Source organism: Heterodontus francisci, chromosome 4 (assembly GCF_036365525.1).
Source record: "Heterodontus francisci isolate sHetFra1 chromosome 4, sHetFra1.hap1, whole genome shotgun sequence".
Lineage (NCBI taxonomy): Eukaryota > Metazoa > Chordata > Chondrichthyes > Heterodontiformes > Heterodontidae > Heterodontus > Heterodontus francisci.
The window spans coordinates 13,340,061-13,360,504 of NC_090374.1; the positions used below are offsets into that span (position 1 = coordinate 13,340,061).

A 20,444-nucleotide genomic window follows, 5' to 3' on the forward strand; every position below is an offset into this window, starting at 1 on the left:
CTGCGTACCTGTTCGGTTGGTGTCAATCTCGGCGTAGGTGCAGGAATCGTCTTGTGCTGTAAGACAAACAGGAGTGAGATGGGGCCATTCGTCCGACATATTTGTCCTTAAATGTCAGCCGTGCCTCAGTGAACGACACACTCGCCTCAGAGTCAGAAGATTGTGGGTTCAAATCCCCACTCGGGAGACCTGAGCACAAAATCATTGGGGACAGTAGTGTAGTGGCAATGTTACTGGACTCATTCGTGCCTAGGACTAATGCTCGGGACACATGAGTTCAAATCCCACCATGGCAGTCGGTAGATTTTAAATTCAACTCATTAACAAAAGTGGAATAAAAAGTAATCATAATCATGAAACTCCCAGATTACCATAAAAACCCATCTGGTTCATAAATGTCCCTCGGGGACAGAAATCTGCTGTCCTTACCCAGTCTGGCCGACATGTGACTCCAGACCCACAGCAATGTGGTTGACTCTGAAATGGCCTGGTATGCCACTCAGCTATAGAAAAGTCAAATATGAATAAAACATGGGCAAGGAAACCTTGGCAGTGGGGGGAGCAGGATATATAAACAGAGATATTCACTCAAAATCTTCTGAAGCACTGATTGTGAATCTCTTGCCACTTTCACCAAAACGAAAAGTTCTGTTAATTGGAGGACGATACCTGAATTCAAAATAGACAACAGCTCTAAACCATTAAGGTGCAGCCATGTACCTGTTCTATTGCTGTCAAGCTCGGCGTAGATGCAGGAATCATCTTGAGCTTTAAGACAAACAGGTGTAAACGGGGCCATTCATCCACATATTTGTCCTTAGGTGTCAGCCATGCCTCAGTGAACAGTGCTAATTGCCATCTACTGCCTTCCTCAACTGATGAATCAGTGCTCTGCCATTTTGAACACCACTTGGAAGATGCACTGAGGATAGCAAGGACACAGATGCCTTTATCCATGACAGTATTGGTAGGAGTGACCACCTCACAGCCTTGTGCAGACAAACCCATCTTCACACTGACAACAATTCCATTGTGTTGTGTGGAACTTCCCCCGTGATCAAAGAACAAAGAACAAAGTATAGCACAGGAACAGGACATTCGGCCCTCCAAGCCTGTGCCGATCTTGATGCCTGTCTAAACTAAAACCGTATCCCTCTGTTCCCATCCTATTCATGTATTTGTCAAGATGCCTCTTAAACGTCGCTATCGTACCTGCTTCCACCACCTCCCCCGGCAGCAAGTTCCAGGCACTCACCACCCTCTGTGTAAAGAACTTGCCTCGCACATCCCCTCTAAACTTTGCCCCTCGCACCTTAAACCTATGTCCCCGAGTAACTGACTCTTCCACCCTGGGATAAAGCTTCTGACTATCCACTCTGTCCATGCCACTCATAACTTTGTAAACCTCTATCATGTCACCCCTCCACCTCCGTCGTTCCAGTGAAAACAATCCGAATTTATCCAACCTCTCCTCATAGCTAATGCCCTCCAGACCAGGCAACATCCTGGTAAACCTCTTCTGTACCCTCTCCAAAGCCTCCATGTTCTTCTGGTAGTGTGGCGACCAGAATTGCACGCAATATTCTAAGTGTGGCCAAACTAAAGTTCTGTACAGCTGCTGCATGACTTGCCTATTTTTATACACTATGCCCCGACCGATGAAGGCAAGCATGCCGTATGCCTTCTTGACTACCTTATCCACCTGCGTTGCCACTTTCAGTGACCTGTGGACCTGATAAATGGGATAGATTCAGAACAGATCCAGCAGCTCAAAACTGAGCATCTGTTCAACCACAATCTGTAAACTCATAGCCTGGCATATGCCTCACTCTCCCATTACCAACAAGCCAGGGGACCAACCTGAGTGCAATGAGGAATGTAGACAAGCCTGCCAGGAGTAGCACCAGGCATACTAAAAATGAGATGATTTTGTAGAATGTTTCCAGGACAGTTTCTGGAGCAATACATTGTGGAACCGACTAGGATTGAAGCTATCTTAGATCTAGTATTGTGTGATGAAGCACGGTTAATTAGGAATGTCATAGTAAAAAAATCCACTGGGAAATAGTGATCATAATAGCATTGAATTTCAAGTTAAGTTTCAACTGACATGCTCCAATCACAATCAAGAATCTTAAACATAAAAGAAAACAATTGCATAGGTATGAGGGGAGGACTGGCTAAGGTAAATTGGGTAAATAGACTAAAAGGTAGAGCGGTAAATGAACAGTGGGAAACCATTAAAGAAACAATTCAAAATGTTCAACAAAAATACATTCCACTGAACATTCCATCCATGGAACATTAAGGAAGTTAAGGATAGTATTAGAAGAGGCTTCCAATGTTGCAATAAAGAGCAGCAAGTCTGAGGATTGGAAGTGTTTTAGAAACCAGCAAATGGCCACCAAAAAGTTGATTGAAAAGAAAAAAAATATAAAAAACAGCAGATTGTAAGAGCTTTAATAGGTACATAAAAAGGAAGAGAGTAGCTAAAGTAAACATTAGTCCTTTAGAAGCAGAGAAAGGAGAAATTATCATGGGGAATGAGGAAATGGCAGAGACATTGAACAAATATTTTGTGTCTGTCTTCACAGGAGAAGACGTAAGTTTCATACCAGAAATAGGCAGTAACCTAGGGGCTAAAAAGAGAGAGAAAATTAAGGAAATTGCTATTAGCTGAGAAATGGTATTGGAGAAACTTAAAGGACAAAAATCTGACAAATCCCCAGGACCTGATGGCCTACACCTTAGGGCTCTAAAAGAGATAGCTGCAGAGATAGTGGATGCACTGGCTATGATGTTCCAGAATTCCTTAGACTCAGGAATGGTCCCATCAGATTGGAATTTGACAAATGTTACATCACTTTTCAAGAAAGGAGGGAGAGAGAAAATAGGGAACCACAGGCAGTTAGCCTAACGTCAGTCATTGGGAAAATGCTGGAATCAATTATTAAGGAAGTCTGAACAGCGCATTTAGAAGAGCATAGTATGATTAGAACAAGTCAACCTGGTCTTACTAAAGGGAAGCCGTGTTTGACAAGTTTATTAGAGCTTTTTGAGGATATAACTAGTAGGAAACTGGGCGCCACGGGTTGCCTTTGTCGGTGGGAGAGGTCATTGCACCTCACTGGACGGCAACCGCCCGCCTCAAACCGGGCAGCCCCCGGTCAATAAGGTTCTGTCCCGCCACAGTCTGCCTGCTTCAATGGGTGCTTGGAGCTCAGGGTCATTGCCCGAAAGGTGGACTGATACACCGCACCAAACAACATGAAAAAAGGAAAGAAGGTACCAGCCCTTCGCTTTGCAAGCTGGAACATCAGAACTATGTGTCCTGGCCTGTCGGAAGACCTTACACAAATCAACGATTCTCGGAAGACCGCCATCATTAACAACGAGCTCAGTAGATTCAATGTGGACATTGCAGCACTTCAGGAGACTCGCCTCCCCGCGAGTGGCTCTCTAGCAGAGCAAGACTACACCTTCTTCTGGCAGGGCAGGGATCCTGAAGAACCAAGACAGCATGGAGTGGGCTTCGCCATCAGAAACACCTTGCTCAGCATGATAGAGCCTCCCTCAAATGGCTCGGAACGCATACTGTCCATCCGACTGCTCACCACCTCTGGTCCAGTACACCTACTCAGCATCTATGCTCCAACACTCTGCTCCCCACATGAAGCTAAAGACCAGTTCTATGAACAACTCCATAACATCATTAGCAGCATCCCCAACATCGAACACCTATTCCTGCTGGGGGACTTTAATGCCAGGGTTGGGGCCAACCATGACTCATGGCCCTCCTGCCTTGGGCGCTATGGCGTTGGAAGGATGAATGAGAACGGGCAGAGACTGCTCGAGTTGTGTACCTATCATAACCTCTGCATCACCAACTCGTTCTTTCACACTAAACCCTGTCACCAGGTTTCATGGAGGCACCCAAGATCGCGTCGTTGGCACCAGCTAGACCTCATTGTCACAAGGCGAGCCGCCTTAAACAGTGTTCAAATCACACGCAGCTTCCACAGTGCGGACTGCGACACCGACCACTCCCTGGTGTGCAGCAAGGTTAGACTCAGACCAAAGAAGTTGCATCATTCCAAGCAGAAGGGCCACCCGCGCATCAACACGAGCAGAATTTCTCACCCACAGCTGTTACAAAAATTTCTAAATTCACTTGTAACAGCCCTTCAAAACACTCCCACAGGGGATGCTGAGACCAAGTGGGCCCACATCAGAGACGCCATCTATGAGTCAGCTTTGACCACCTACGGCAAAAGTGCGAAGAGAAATGCAGACTGGTTTCAATCTCATAATGAAGAGCTGGAACCTGTCATAGCCGCTAAGCGCATTGCACTGTTGAACTACAAGAAAGCCCCCAGCGATTTAACATCCGCAGCACTCAAAGCAGCCAGAAGTACTGCACAAAGAACAGCTAGGCGTTGCGCAAACGACTACTGGCAACACCTATGCAGTCATATTCAGCTGGCCTCAGACACCGGAAACATCAGAGGAATGTATGATGGCATGAAGAGAGCTCTTGGGCCAACCATCAAGAAGATCGCCCCCCTCAAATCGAAATCGGGGGACATAATCACTGACCAACGCAAACAGATGGACCGCTGGGTTGAGCACTACCTAGAACTGTACTCCAGGGAGAATGCTGTCACTGAGACTGCTCTCAATGCAGCCCAGCCTCTACCAGTCATGGATGAGCTGGACATACAGCCAACCAAATCGGAACTCAGTGATGCCATTGATTCTCTAGCCAGCGGAAAAGCCCCTGGGAAGGACAGCATTACCCCTGAAATAATCAAGAGTGCCAAGCCTGCTATACTCTCAGCACTACATGAACTGCTATGCCTGTGCTGGGACGAGGGAGCAGTACCCCAGGACATGCGCGATGCCAACATCATCACCCTCTATAAAAACAAAGGTGACCGCGGTGACTGCAACAACTACTGTGGAATCTCCCTGCTCAGCATAGTGGGGAAAGTCTTTGCTCGAGTCGCTCTGAACAGGCTCCAGAAGCTGGCCGAGCGCGTCTACCCTGAGGCACAGTGTGGCTTTCGTGCAGAGAGATCGACCATTGACATGCTGTTCTCCCTTCGTCAGATACAGGAGAAATGCCGTGAACAACAGATGCCCCTCTACATTGCTTTCATTGATCTCACCAAAGCCTTTGACCTCGTCAGCAGACGTGGTCTCTTCAGACTACTAGAAAAGATCGGATGTCCACCAAAGCTACTAAGTATCATCACCTCATTCCATGACAATATGAAAGGCACAATTCAACATGGTGGCTCCTCATCAGAGCCCTTTCCTATCCTGAGTGGTGTGAAACAGGGCTGTGTTCTCGCACCCACACTTTTTGGGATTTTCTTCTCCCTGCTGCTTTCACATGCGTTCAAATCCTCTGAAGAAGGAATTTTCCTCCACACAAGATCAGGGGACAGGTTGTTCAACCTTGCCCGTCTAAGAGCCAAGTCCAAAGTACGGAAAGTCCTCATCAGAGAAATCCTCTTTGCTGATGATGCTGCTTTAACATCTCACACTGAAGAGTGCCTGCAGAGTCTCATCGACAGGTTTGCGGCTGCCTGCAATGAATTTGGCCGAACCATCAGCCTCAAGAAAACGAACATCATGGGGCAGGACGTCAGAAATGCTCCATCCATCAATATTGGCGACCACGCTCTGGAAGTGGTTCAAGAGTTCACCTACCTAGGCTCAACTATCACCAGTAACCTGTCTCTAGATGCAGAAATCAACAAGCGCATGGGTAAGGCTTCCACTGCTATGTCCAGACTGGCCAAGAGAGTGTGGGAAAATGGCGCACTGACACGGAACACAAAAGTCCGAGTGTATCAGGCCTGTGTCCTCAGTACCTTGCTCTACGGCAGCGAGGCCTGGACAACGTATGTCAGCCAAGAGCGACGTCTCAATTCATTCCATCTTCGCTGCCTTCGGAGAATACTTGGCATCAGGTGGCAGGACTATATCTCCAACACAGAAGTCCTTGAAGCGGCCAACACCCCCAGCTTATACACACTACTGAGTCAGCGGCGCTTGAGATGGCTTGGCCATGTGAGCCGCATGGAAGATGGCAGGATCCCCAAAGACACATTGTACAGCGAGCTCGCCACTGGTATCAGACCCACCGGCCGTCCATGTCTCCGCTATAAAGACGTCTGCAAACGCGACATGAAATCGTGTGACATTGATCACAAGTCGTGGGAGTCAGTTGCCAGCATTCGCCAGAGCTGGCGGGCAGCCATAAAGACAGGGCTAAATTGTGGCGAGTCAAAGAGACTTAGTAGTTGGCAGGAAAAAAGACAGAGGCGCAAGGGGAGAGCCAACTGTGCAACAGCCCCGACAAACAAATTTCTCTGCAGCACCTGTGGAAGAGCCTGTCACTCCAGAATTGGCCTTTATAGCCACTCCAGGCGCTGCTTCACAAACCACTGACCACCTCCAGGCGCGTATCCATTGTCTCTCGAGATAAGGAGGCCCAAAAGAACTAGTAGGGAAGATAAAGGAAAACCAGTAGATGTAGTATACCTGGATTTCCTAAAAGGCATTCGCTAAGGTGCCACACAAAAGGTTAGTAAGCAAGATAAGGCCTCATGGAGTCAGGGGTAATATATTAAAATGGATAGAGGGTTGGTTAACCGACAGCAAGCAAACGGGGCAATTTCAAGTTGGCAGGCAGTGAATAGTGGAGTGCCACAAGGATCAATGCTGGGGTCTCAGCTATTACAATCTATACTAATGACAGATGAAGAGACAGAGAGTAATATATCTAAGTTTGCTGATGATACAAAGGTAGGTGGAAAGGTAAGCTACGGGGAAGACACAGAGAGACAGGAAAGAGATGGCAGATGGAGGATAATATGGGGAAATGTGAAGTTATTCACTTTGGTTACAAGCATAGAAAAATAGAATGTTTGTAAAAAGGTGTGAAACTCGTAAGGGTTGATGTTCAAAGAGACTTGAGTGTGTTTGTATAAGGAATGCAGAAAGTTAGTTAGCACGCAGGTAAAACAAGCAATTAGGAAGTCTTGCTACAATTGTACAGTTTTTTGGTGAGACCACATCTGGAGTACTGTGTGCAGTTTTGGTCTCCACATTTAAGAGAGGATATGCTTGCATTGTAGGCAGTACAGCAAAGGTTCACTAAATTAGTTCCTGAGAAAAGGGAAATAAAAGCAAAATACTGCAGATGCTGGAAGTCTGAAATAAAAACAAGAAATGCTGGAAATACTCAACAGGTCTAGCAGCATCTGTGAAGAGAGAAGCAGAGTTAACGTTTCAGGTCAGTGACCCTTCTTCACAACTGGCAAATATGAGAAATGTAAAAGGTTATAAGCAAGTAAAGCGGGGGTAGGGCAAGAGATAACAAAAGAGGTGTAGATAGGACAAGGTCACAGAATCGCTGACCAGAAGGTTGTGGAGCAAAGGCAAACAATATGTTAATGGTGTGTTGAAAGACAAAGCATTAGTACAGATAGGGTGTTAATGGACTGAAAATTGCACAGCCGCAAGTACAAACATGAAAAAAAGTGGGTAAGCAAACTGAACAAACTAAGATGAAATAAAATAAAATAAACACAAAAAAAATATAAAAAAGGAAAAAGAAAAATAAACTAAAAATAAAAGTAAAATGGGGGGCCAGTCAAGCTCTGAAATTATTGAACTCAATGTTCAGTCCGGCAGGCTGTAGTGTGCCTAATTGGTAAATGAGATGCTGTTCCTCGAGCTTGCATTGATGTTCGCTGCAATACTGCAGCAATCCCAGGACAGAGATGTGAGCATGAGAGCAGGGGGGAGTGTTGAAATGGCAAACAACCGGAAGCTCGGGGTCCTGCTTGCAGACTGAGCGGAGGTGTTCCGCAAAGCGGTCACCCAGTCTGCGTTTGGTCTCCCCAATGTAGAGGAGACCACATTGTGAGCAGCGAATACAGTATACTACATTGAAAGAAGTACAAGTAAATCGCTGCTTCACCTGAAAGGAGTGTCTGGGGCCTGGGATAAATGGGCAGGTATAACACCTCCCCCTTTCTGATGCTGAACGTTCTGTACTCAGCAAAGGTCTCAGTTTTATCCCCTTACACCCCCACCTCAATAAATTTCGCGCTCGGCATGACGTTGAGCTCTTCTTCCGTCGCCTCCGCCTCCGGGCTCCCTTCTTTGACCAGGAGTCCTTTCCCCAATCAGTGGACCCATTCATCCGCCTCCAGCATTCTCCTTCTACCTGGATCCCTCCCCCTGGCCTCTTACCCACTCTTGATCTTTTCATTGAAAACTGTCGGCGAGACATTGGTCATCTCAATTTCTCTGCCCCTCTCATTCACTCTAACCTGTCCCCCTCTGAACTTGCTGCACTCCATTCTCTCAGGTCTAACCCCAACATGGTCATTTAAAAAATAAATAAATAAATGGTCATCAAACCTGCAGACAAGGGTGGTGCTGTTGTTGTATGGCGTACCGACCTCTACCTTGCAGAGGCTGAGCGCCAACTCTCAGACACTTCTTCCTACCTCCCTGTGGACCATGACCCTACCACCGAACATCAAGCTACTGTCCACAGGACTGTCACTGACCTCATCTCCTCTGGAGATCTTCCCTCTACAGCTTCCAACATCATAGTCCCACAACCCCGGACAGCCCGCTTCTACCTCCTTCCCAAAATCCATAAACAGGACTGTCCCGGCAGACCCATTGTGACAGCTTGCTCCTGCCCCACTGAACTTATTTCTTCCCATCTTGACTCTATCTTTTCTCCGCTGGTCCAGTCTCTTCCCACCTACATCCGTGACTCTTATGACGCCCGACATCGTTTTGACAATTTCCAGTTTCCTGGCCCCAACCGCCTCCTCTTCACTATGGACGTCCAATCTCTCTACACCTCCATCCCCCACCTGGACGGTTTGAGGGCTCTCCGCTTCGTCTTTGAACAGAGGCCCACCCAGTCCCCATCCACCACCACCCTCCTCCGCCTGGCTGAACTTGTTCTCACATTGAACAACTTCTCCTTCAACTCCACTCACTTCCTTCAAGTAAAAGGTGTTGCTATGGGTACCCACATGGGTCCTAGTTATGCCTGTCTTTTTGTGGGATATTTGATTTTTTTGATTTAGAGATGCAGCACTGAAACAGGCCCTTCGGCCCACCGAGTCTGTGCCGACCATTAACCACCCATTGATACTAACCCTACACTAATCACATATTCCTACCACATCCTCACCTGTCCCTATATTGCCCTACCACCTACTTATACTAGGGGCAATTTATAATGGCCAATTTACCTATCAACCTGCAAGTCTTTTGGCTATGGGAGGAAACCGGAGCACCCGGAGGAAACCCACGCAGACACAGGGAGAACTTGCAAACTCCACACAGGCAGTACCCAGAATTGAACCCGGGTCGCTGGAGCTGTGAGGCTGCGGTGCTAACCACTGCGCCACTGTGCTGCCCAAGAGCAGATCTGCAGGAGTGCGAGCAGAATGGCCAAAGATAAAACATGCCCTGAGAATGGGCCTGTGGGAGAACGTGAGGAGTAACCGAGAATAAAATAATGCCTGAGACTGGACTGACATTCTTTGTTCCAGTCCTACTCAGGCCCCCTCCCCCAACTCTTTTTCCGGTACATTGATGACTGTATCGGTGCTGTTTCCTGATCCCGCCCCGAACTGGAAAACTTTATCAACTTTGCTTCTAATTTCCACCCTTCTCTCAGCTTTACATGGTCCATCTCCGACACTTCCCTTCCCTTCCTCGACTTCTCTATCTCCATCTCTGGGGATAGGCTGTCTACTAATATCCATTATAAGCCCACCGACTCCCACAGCTACCTCGACTACACTTCTTCACACCCTACCTCCTGTAAGGACTCCATTCCATTCTCCCAGTTTCTCTGTCTTTGACACATCTGCTCTGATGATGCTACCTTCCATGACAGCACTTCTGTTATATCTTCCTTTTTCCTCAACCAAGCATTTCCCCCCACTGTGGTTGACAGGGCCCTCAACTGTGTCCGGCCCATTTCCCGCACCTCTACCCTCACCCCTTCCCCTCCCTCCCAGAATTGCGACAGGGTTCCCCTTGTCCTCACTTTCCATCCCATCAGCCTCCATATCCAAAGAATCATCCTCCGCCATTTCCACCACCTCCAGCGTGACGCCACTACCAAACGCATCTTCCCCTCCCTTCCCCTGTCAGCATTCTGAAGGGATCGTACCCTCCATGACACCCTGATCCACTCATCCATTACCCCAACCACCTCGTCCCCTTCCCACGGCACCTTCCCCTGCAATCGCAGGAAGTGTAATACCTTCCCATTTACCTCCTCTCTCCTCACTATCCCAGGCCCCAAACACTCCTTTCAGGTGAAACAGCAATTTACTTGTACTTCTTTCAATGTAGTATACTGTATTCGCTGCTCACAATGTGGTCTCCTCTAGATTGGGGAGACCAAACACAGATTGGGTGACCACTTTGCGGAACACCTCTGCTCAGTCTGCAAGCAGGACCCCGAGCTTCCAGTTGCTGGCCATTTCAACACTCCCCCCTGCTCTCATGCTCACATCTCTGTCCTGGGATTGCTGCAGTGTTCCAGTGAACATCAACGCAAGCTCGAGGAACAGCATCTCATTTACCAATTAGGCACACTACAGCCTGCTGGACTGAACATTGAGTTCAATAATTTCAGAGCATGACAGGCCCCCCATTTTACTTTTATTTTTAGTAATTTTTTCTTTTTCCTTTTTTAAATGTTTTTTTATTTTATTTTATTTTACTTCATCTTAGTTTGTTCAGTTTGCTTGCCCACTGATTTTTTTCATGTTTGTACTTGCGGCTGTGCAATTTTCAGTCCATTAACACCCTATCTGTACTAATGCTTTGTCTTTCAACACACCATTAACATATTGTTTGCCTTTGCTCCACGACCTTCTGGTCAGCTATTCTGTGACCTTGTCCTATCTACACCTTCTCCTTTGTTATCTTTTGCCCCACCCCCGCTTTACTTGCTTATAACCTTTTACATTTCTAATATTTGCCAGTTGTGAAGAAGGGTCACTGACCTGAAACATTAACTCTGCTTCTCTCTCCACAGATGCTGCCAGACCTGCTGAGTATTTCCAGCATTTCTTGTTTTTATTTCAGACTTCCAGCATCTGCAGTATTTTGCTTTTATACCTAGGAAAAGGGAGTTGTCTTATGATGAGAGGCTGCGTAAATTGGGCCTATATGCTCTGGAGTTTAGAAGAATGAGAGGTGATCTCATTGAATCATGATTCTGAAGTGGCTGGAGAGGGTAAACACTGAGGAACTGTTTCTGCTGGTCAAGGAACTTATGAATTAGGAATTAGGAGCAAGAGTAGGCCACTCGGCCCTTCGAGCCTGCTCCGCCATTCAATAAGTTCAGGGCTGAACTGATTACTCCAATATTCCACCTACCCCCGATAACCTTTCACCCCCGGCTTATCAAGAATCTACCTACCTCTCCCTTAAAAATATTCAAAGACTCTGCTTCCACTGCCTTTTAAGGAAGAGAGTTCCAACGACTTACCACCCTCTGAGAGAAAAAATTCTCCTCATCTCTGTCTTAAATGGGCGACCCCTTATTTTTAAACAGTGACCCCTAGATCTAGAATTCTCCCACAAGAGGAAACATCAAAGAACAAAGAACAGTACAGCACAGGAACAGGCCATTAGGCCCTCCAAGCCTGCGCCGATCTTGATGCCTGCCGAAACTAAAACCTTCTGCACTTCCGGGGCCCATATCCCTCTATTCCCATCCTATTCATGTATTTGTCAAGATGTCTCTTAAACATCGCTATCGTATCTGCTTCCATCACCTCCCCTGGCAGCAAGTTACAGGCACTCATTTACACAAATGTGTAAAAAACTTGCCTCGCACATCCCCTCTAAACTTTGCCCCTCGCACCTTAAACCTATCTCCCCTAGTAACTGACTCTTCCATTCTGGGAAAAAGCTTCTGACTATCCACTCTGTACATGCCGCTCATAACTTTGTAAACCTCTATCATGTCGCCCTCCACCTCCGTCGTTCCAGTGAAAACAATCCGAGTTTATCCAACCTCTCCTCATAGCTAATGCCCTCCAGACCAGGCAGCATCCTGGTAAACCTCTTCTGTACCCTCTCCAAAGCCTCCACGTCCTTCTGGTAGTGTGGCGACCAGAATTGCACGCAATATTCTAAGTGTGGCCTAACTAAGGTTCTGTACAGCTGCAGCATGACTTGCCAATTTTTATACTCTATGCCCCGACCGATGAAGGCAAACATGCCGTATGCCTTCTTGACTACCTTATCCACCTGCGTTGCCACTTTCAGTGACCTGTGGATCCGTACACCCAGATCTCTCTGCCTGTCAATACTCCTAAGGGTTCTGCCATTTACTGTATACTTCCCACCTGCATTAGACCTTCCAAAATGCATTACCTCACATTTGCCCAGATTGAACTCCATCTGCCATTTCTCCGCCCAAGTCTCCAACCGATCTATATCCTGCTGTATCCTCTGACGATCCTCATCACTATCCGCAACTCCACCAACCTCTGTGTCGTCCGCAAACTTAATAATCAGACCAGCTACATTTTCCTCCAAATCATTTATATATACTACAAACAGCAAAGGTCCCAGCACTGATCCCTGCGGAACACCACTAGTCACATCCCTCCATTCAGAAAAGCACCCTTCCACTGCTACCCTCTGTCTTCTATGACCGAGCCAGTTCTGTACCCATCTTGCCAGCTCACCTCTGATCCCGTGTGACTTCACCTTTTGTACCAGTCTTCCATGAGGGACCTTGTCAAAGGCTTTACTGAAGTCCATATAGACAACATCCACTGCCCTTCCTTCATCAATCATCTTCGTCACTTCCTCAAAAAACTCAATCAAGTTAGTGAGACATGACCTCCCCTTCCCAAAACCATGCTGCCTCTTGATAATAAGTTCATTTGTTTCCAAATGGGAGTAAATCCTGTCCCGAAGAATCCTCTCTAATAATTTCCCTACCACAAGTTAAAATCACCCACCACTACAACCCTGTTGCTTTTACATCTTTCCAAAATCTGTCTACAATATGCTCCTCTACCTCCCGCTGGCTGTTGGGAGGCCTGTAGTAAACCCCCAACATTGTGACTGCACCCTTCCTATTCCTGAGCTCTCCCCATATTGCCTCGCTGCATGACCCCTCCGAGGTGTCCTCCCACAGTATAGCTGTGATATTCTCCTTAACCAGTAATGCAACTCCCCCACCCCTTTTACATCCCCCTCTATGCCGCCTGAAGCTTCTAAATCCCGGAACATTTAGCTGCCAATCCTGTCCTTCCCTCAACCAAGTCTCTGTAATGGCAACAACATCATAGTTCCAAGTACTAATCCAAGCTCTAAGTTCATCTGCCTTACCTGTTATACTTCTCGCATTGAAACAAATGCACTTCAGACCACCAGTCCCGCTGTGCTCAACAACATCTCCCTGCCTGCTCTTCCTCTCAGTCTTACTGGCCTTATTTACTAGTTGCCTCTCAGTTATTTCACCTGCTGTCCTACTGCTCTGGTTCCCACCTCTCCCCCCCACCCCCGCCACACTAGTTTAAACCCTCCCGAGTGACGCTAGCTAACCTCGCAGCCAGGATATTTGTGCCCCTCCAGTTTAGATGCAACCCGTCCTTCTTGTATAGGTCCCACCTGTCCCTGAAGAGATCCCAATGATCCAGATATCTGAAACCCTCCCTCTTACACCAGCTGTTCAGCCACGTGTTTAGCTGCACTATCTTCCTATTTCTAGCCTCACTGGCATGTGGCACAGGGAATAATCCTGAGATTACAACCCTAGAGGTCCTGTTTTTTAAACTTTCTACCTGACTCCCTGAACTCCCCCACAGGACCTCGTCACTCTTCCTGCCTATGTCATTAGTACCAATGAGTACCACAACGTCTGGCTGTTCACCCTCCCCCTTCAGAATGCCCCCTGTCCGTTCAGAGACAAGAAAAGTGACATGAACAAAACAAAGGCCTGTACATCACTTTCGTAGACCTCACCAAGGCATTCGACACTGTGAGCAGAGATGGACTTTGGAAAATCCTTGAAAAACCTGGATGCCCACCCAGGTTCCTGGCCATGGTGAAGCAGTTTCATGAAAATCAGTATGGACAAGTCAAGCAAAACAACGACCTGTCGAGTCCCGTCCGTATCTCCAATGGCATGAAGCAGGGATGTGTGGTGGCCCAATCTTATTCACCATCTTATTTAGCATGATGCTGCAGCAGGCAACGGAAGACCTTAGGGAGGGAGTTTATGTACACATCTGGACTGATGGAAGCCTTTTTAACCTCAGGCGTCTTCAGGCTCACACAAAGACACAAGAAAAACTCATCCGTGAACTTCTTTTCGCTGATGACTGTGCTTTCCTGGCCCACAGCCAATCAATTTGCAATGCATAATAACATGTTTTTCCGAGGCAGCGCAACTCTTCAGACTAAAAATCAGTTTAAAGTAAACTGAAGTCCTGCATCAGCCTGTACCCCAAGAAGAATATAGACCACCAAGCATTGTCATCGAGAGAACCAAGCTGAACAAGAACAAAGAACAGTACAGCACAGGAACAGGCCATTCGGCCCTCCAAGCCTGCGCCGATCTTGATGCCTGCCTATACTAAAACCTTCTGCACTTCTGGGGACCGTATCCCTCTATTCCCATCCTATTCATGTATTTGTCAAGATGTCTCTTAACGTCGCTATCGTACCTGCTTCCACCACCTCCCCCGGCAGCAAGTTCCAGGCACTCACCCCCCTCTGTGTAAAGAACTTGCCTCGCACATCCCCTCTAAACTTTGCCCCTCGCACCTTAAACCTATGTCCCCCAGTAACTGACTCTTCCACCCTGGGAAAAGGCTTCTGACTATCCACTCTGTCCATGCCGCTCATAACTTTGTAAACCTCTATCATGTCGCCCCTCCACCTCCGTCGTTCCAGTGAAAACATTCCGGGTTTTTCCAACCTCTCCTCATAGCTAATGCCTTCCAGACCAGGCAACATCCTGGTAAACCTCCTCTGTACCCTCTCCAAAGCCTCCACGTCCTTCTGGCAGTGTGGCAACCAGAATTGCACACAATATTCTAATTGTGGCCTAACCAAGGTTCTGTACATCCTTTCCACATTCACCCTGTCAAGACACCTCAGAATCTTATATGTTTCAATCAAGTTGCCTCTTACTCTTCTAAATTCCAGCAGACACAAGCCTAGCCTATCCAATCTTTCCTCATAAGACAGCCTGCCCATTCCAGGTATTAGTCTAGTAAACCTTCTCTGTACTGCCTCCAATGCAATAAGGAGACCAGTACTGTACATAGTACTCCAGATGTGGTCTCACCAATGCCCTGTATAGCTGAAGCATAACCTCCCTACTTTTGTGGTCAATTGCCCTCGCGATAAACAATAACATTCTATTAGCTTTCCTAATTACGTGCTATACCTCCACACTAACCTTTTGTGATTCATGTCCTCGGACACCCAGAGCCCTCTGCAATCTCTCACCATTTAAATAATATGCTTCTTTTTTATTCTTCCTGCCAAAGTGGACAATTTTCCCACATTATACTCCATTTGCCAGGTCTTTGCCCACTCACTTAACTTATCTATATCCCTTTGTAGCCCACTTATGTTCACTTCACAAGTTACTTTCCTACCTATCTTTGTGTCATCAGCAAATTTAGCAATGTATCCCTTCAGTCCCTTCATCTAAGTCATTTGTATAAATTGTAAAAAGTTGAGGCCCCAGCACTGATCCCTGTGGCACACCACTCGTTACATCTTGCCAACCAGAAAATGATCCATTTATACCTACTCTCTGTTTCCTGTTAGCTAGACAATCTTCCATCCATCCAATATGTTACCCTTACACCATGAGCTGTTATTTTCTGCAATAACCTTTGATGTGGCGCCTTATCAATTGCCTTCTGGAAATCTAAGTACAATACATCCACCGGTTCCCCTTTATCCACAGCACATGTAACTCCCTCAAAGGACTCCAATAAATTAGTTAAGCATGATTTCCCTTTCACAAAATCATGTTGACTCTGCCTGATTACCTTGAATTTTTCGAAATGCCCTGCTATAACATCTTTAATAATAGCTTCCAACATTTTCCCTAAGACAGATGTTAAGCTAACTGGCCTGTAGTTTCCTGCTTTCTGTCTCCCTCCCTTTTTGAATAAGGGAGTTACATTCACTATTTTCTAATCCAACGGAACCTCCCCCAAATCTAGGGAATTTTGGAAAATTAAAACTAATGTTTCAACTATCTCACTAGCCACTTCTTTTAAGACCCTAGGATGAAGTCCATCAGGACCCAGGGACCTGTCAGCCTGCAGCTCCAACAATTTGTTCAGTACCACTTCCCTGGTGATTGTAATCTTCTTGAGTTCCTCCCTCCCTCCCTTCCATTTTCTGACTTACAGCTAATACTGGGATGTTACTTGTTTCCTCAATAGTGAAGAACGATGCAAAATATCAGTTCAATTCATCTGCAATCTCCTCATAACCATTATTGACTCCACAGACTCACTTTCTATAGGAGCAAAGCTCACTTTGTTAACTCTTTTCTTTAATATCTAAAGAAACCCTTACTACCTGTCTTTATATTTCGAGCTAACTTTCTCTCGTACTCTAATTTTACCTTCCTTATCAATCTTTTAGTCATTCACGGGCAGCACAGTGGCGCAGTGGTTAGCACTGCAGCCTCACAGCTCCAGGGGCCTGGGTTCGATTCCGGGTACTGCCTGTGTGGAGTTTGCAAGTTCTCCCTGTGTCTGCGTGGGTTTTCTCCGGTTGCTCCGGTTTCCTCCCACAAGCCAAAAGACTTGCAGGTTGGTAGGTAAATTGGCCATTATAAATTGTCACTAGTATAGGTAGGGAAATATAGGGACAGGTGGGGATGTTTGGTTGGAATATGGGATTAGTGTAGGATTAGTATAAATGGGTGGTTGATGGTCGGCACAGACTCGGTGGGCCGAAGGGCCTGTTTCAGTGCTGTATATCTAATCTAATCTTTGCTGTTTTTTATATTCTGTCCAATCTTCTGACCTGCCTCCCATCTTTGCACAATTATAGGCTTTTTCTTTAAGTTTGATACTATCTTTAACTGTTTCAGTTAACCACGGATGGTGAGTCCCACCCTTGGAATTTTTCTTTCTCGTTGAAATGTATCTATTCTGTGCATTCTGAAATATTCCCTTAAATGTCTGCCACTGCATCTTTATTGACATATCCCTTAACCTGGAAACTAAAACACAGGGCATAGTCTCATGATAAGGGGCAAATCATTTAGTACAGAGATGAGGTGAAATTATTTCACTCAAAGGATTGTGAATCTTTGGAATTCTCTACCCCAGAAGGTTGCGGATGCTCCACTGTTGAATACATTTAAGGCTGGGATAGACAGATTTGTGGTCTCAGGGAATCAAGGGATATGGCGAACGGGCAGGAAAGTGGACTGGCAGCCTAAGATCAGCCATGATCATATTGAATGGTGGAGCAGGTTTGATGGGCCACAAGGTCTACTCCTGTTCCTCTTTCTTGTTTTCTTGTGTTCTTGTGATGCCAACCCAGTGAGGATACAGCACAGGACTACATGCATGCTAAACAACGGGAGCAGCATGCTATAGACAGAGTTAAGCAATTCCACACCCACAGGTCAGATCCAAGCTCCACAGTCCTGCCACATCCAGTTGTCAATGGTGTTGAACAATTGAGCAATTAACAGGAGGAAGCGGCTCCAAAAACAGGTCACAGACTGGGAATTCTGTGACAAGTAACTTACCTCCTAACCAAAGCCTGTCCACCATCTGCAAGGCACAAGTCAAGAGTGTGATGGAATACTCTCCACTTACCCGGATGACTGCAGTTCCAACACCACTCAAAAAGCTCAACACCATCTAGGACAAAGCAGCCCGCTTGATCGGCACCCCAAACGCTACCTTAAACATTCACTCCCTCCGTCACTGGCCACAGTGGCAGCAGTGTGTAACATATACAAGATGCACTGCAGTAAATTGCCAAGGCTCCTTTGACAGCACCTTCCAAACCCATGACCTCTACCACCTAGAAGAACAAGGGCAGCAAACACAAGGGAACACCACATCCTGCAAGCTACCCTCCAAGTCATACATCATCCTGACTTGGAACTATATCGCCGTTCCTTCACTGTCACTGGATCAAAATCATGGAACTCCCTCCTGAACAACTCTGTAGGTGTACCTACATCACATGGACTGCAGCAGTTCAAGAATGTAGCTCACCACCACCTTCTCAATGGCAATTAGGGATGGGCAACAAATGCTGGCCTTGTCAGCGACACCAACATCCTATGAAAGAATAAGTAAAAAGTACTGATGGAGTGCGACACAGTTGAAGGTGCCATCTTTAGGATGAGATGTTATACAAAGGCCTTGCCTACTCCCTCAACCATTATTTGCAGAAAAACAGGGAAGTTCTCCTTCGTGTCCTGGACAATATGGATTGCATAAAAATTAACCACTAAATAAACAGATTATCAGGTCATTAAATACATTTTTGTTTCTGGAATCTTGCTTGCGCAAATTACATGCAGCATTAACTACATTACAACAGTACTTCACAGGCTGTGAAATGCTTTCGGACATCATGGGGTCGTGAAAGGTGCTATATAAATACAAGTTCTCACTTTTCTTTTACAGGTGACGATATCTCCACAGCAGAGTGCTCGGTCCGTGCACTGCCTGAGCAATGGAAATATAAAACTCTAAGTGGGAGCAGACCTTGGAACCAGCACACTGCTATGCAGCTCATTACAACTGAATGACTTGCTCGGCCACTGCAGAGGACAGTTAAGAATCCACCAGAATAAAAGCAAAAAACTGCAGATGCTGGAAATCTGAAATAAAAACAAAGATTACTGGAAAATAATCAGCAGGTCTGGCAGCATCTGTGGAGAGGGAAGCAAAGTTAACGTTTCAGGTCAGTGACCTTTCATCAGAACTGGCAAAGGTCAGAACTGTAATAGGTTTTAAGCAAATAAAGTGGCGGTGGGGCAAAAGAGAACAAAAGGGAAGGACAGAGGGTCACAGAGAATAACTGACAAGGAGGTCATGTGGCAAAGGCAAAAGGATGTGTTAATGGTGTGGTGAAAGACAAAGCGTTAGTGCAGAGAGGGTGTTAAATGACAGAATAATGAACAGCCCTAGCCAAAAGCACAAACATGAAAAAAAAAGTGGGCAGGCACATGGTAAAAAAATGAATGATGAAACAAACTAAAATAAAATGAAATAAAAATTAAATGTAAAACTAAAAATAAAAACAGGAGGCCCGTCATGCTCTGAAATTATTGAACTCAATATTCAGTCCGGTAGACTGTAGCGTGCTGAATCAGTAAATGAGATGCTGTTCCTCGAGCTTGTGTTGATGCTCACTGGAACACTGCAGCAATCCCAGGACAGAGATGTGAGCATGAGAGCTGGGGGGAGTGTTGAAATGGCAAGCAACCGGAAACTCAGGGTCATATTTTTGGACTGAGCGGAGGTGTTCCACAAAGCGATCACCCAATCTGCGTTTGGTCTCCCCAGTGTAGAGGAGACTGAGTAGCGAATACAGTATACCAAATTGGAAGAAGTACAAATAAATCGCTGCTTCACCTGAAAGGAGTGTCTGGGGCCTTGGATAGTAGGAGAGAGGAGGTAAAAGTGCAGATATTACACCTCCTGCGATTGGAGGGGAAGGTGCCGTGGGAAGGGGATGCGATGTCGGGGGTAATGGAGGAGTGGACCAGGGTGTTGCGGAGGGAACGATCCCTTCAGAATGCTGACAGGGGAGGGGAGGGGAAGATGTGTTTTGTAGCGGCATCACGCTGGAGGTGGCGGAAATGGCAGAGGATGATCCTTTGGATGTGGAGGCTGGTGGGGTGGAAAGTGAGGACAAGGGGAATCCTGTCGCAGTTCTGGGAGGGAGGGGAAGGGGTGAGGGTAGAGCTGCGGGAAATGGGCCGGACACAGTTGAGGGCCCTGTCAACCACTGTACAGTTCCAAGTCAGGATGGTGTGTGACTTAGAGGGTAACTTGCAAATTGTGGTGTTCCCTTGTGTCTGTTGCCCTTGTCCTTCTAGGTGGTTGTGGCTTTGGCAGCTGCTGTCAAAGGAGCCTTGATAAGTTGCTGAAGTGTATCTTGTGGATGGTACTCACTGCCGCCACTGCGGGCTGGTGATGGAGGGAGTGAATGTTTAAGGTAGTGTTTGGGGTGCCGATCAAGCGGGCTGCATTGTCCTTTTTACTTAACCGAGGATTCCCCCCCACTGTGGTTGACAGGGCCCTCAACCATGTCCGGCCCAATTCCTACACCTCTGCCCTCACCCCTTCCCCTCCCTCCCACAGCCATAACAGGGTTCCCCTTGTCCT

General features: G+C 46.7%; 1 protein-coding gene across 4 annotated transcripts in view; it reads right to left on the reverse strand.

Annotated features, from left to right (window-relative positions):
- The window catches only part of LOC137368899 (junctional adhesion molecule-like), a 116,445-nt gene that overhangs the window by 34,738 nt on the left and 61,263 nt on the right, over window positions 1–20,444 (reverse strand). For all 4 annotated transcript variants that reach the window (XM_068029161.1, XM_068029163.1, XM_068029160.1 and 1 more), the window contains one exon: window positions 9–56. In XM_068029161.1, coding sequence (XP_067885262.1) covers window positions 9–56 — 48 coding nt within the window. The remainder of the gene's footprint in view (window positions 1–8; window positions 57–20,444) is intronic.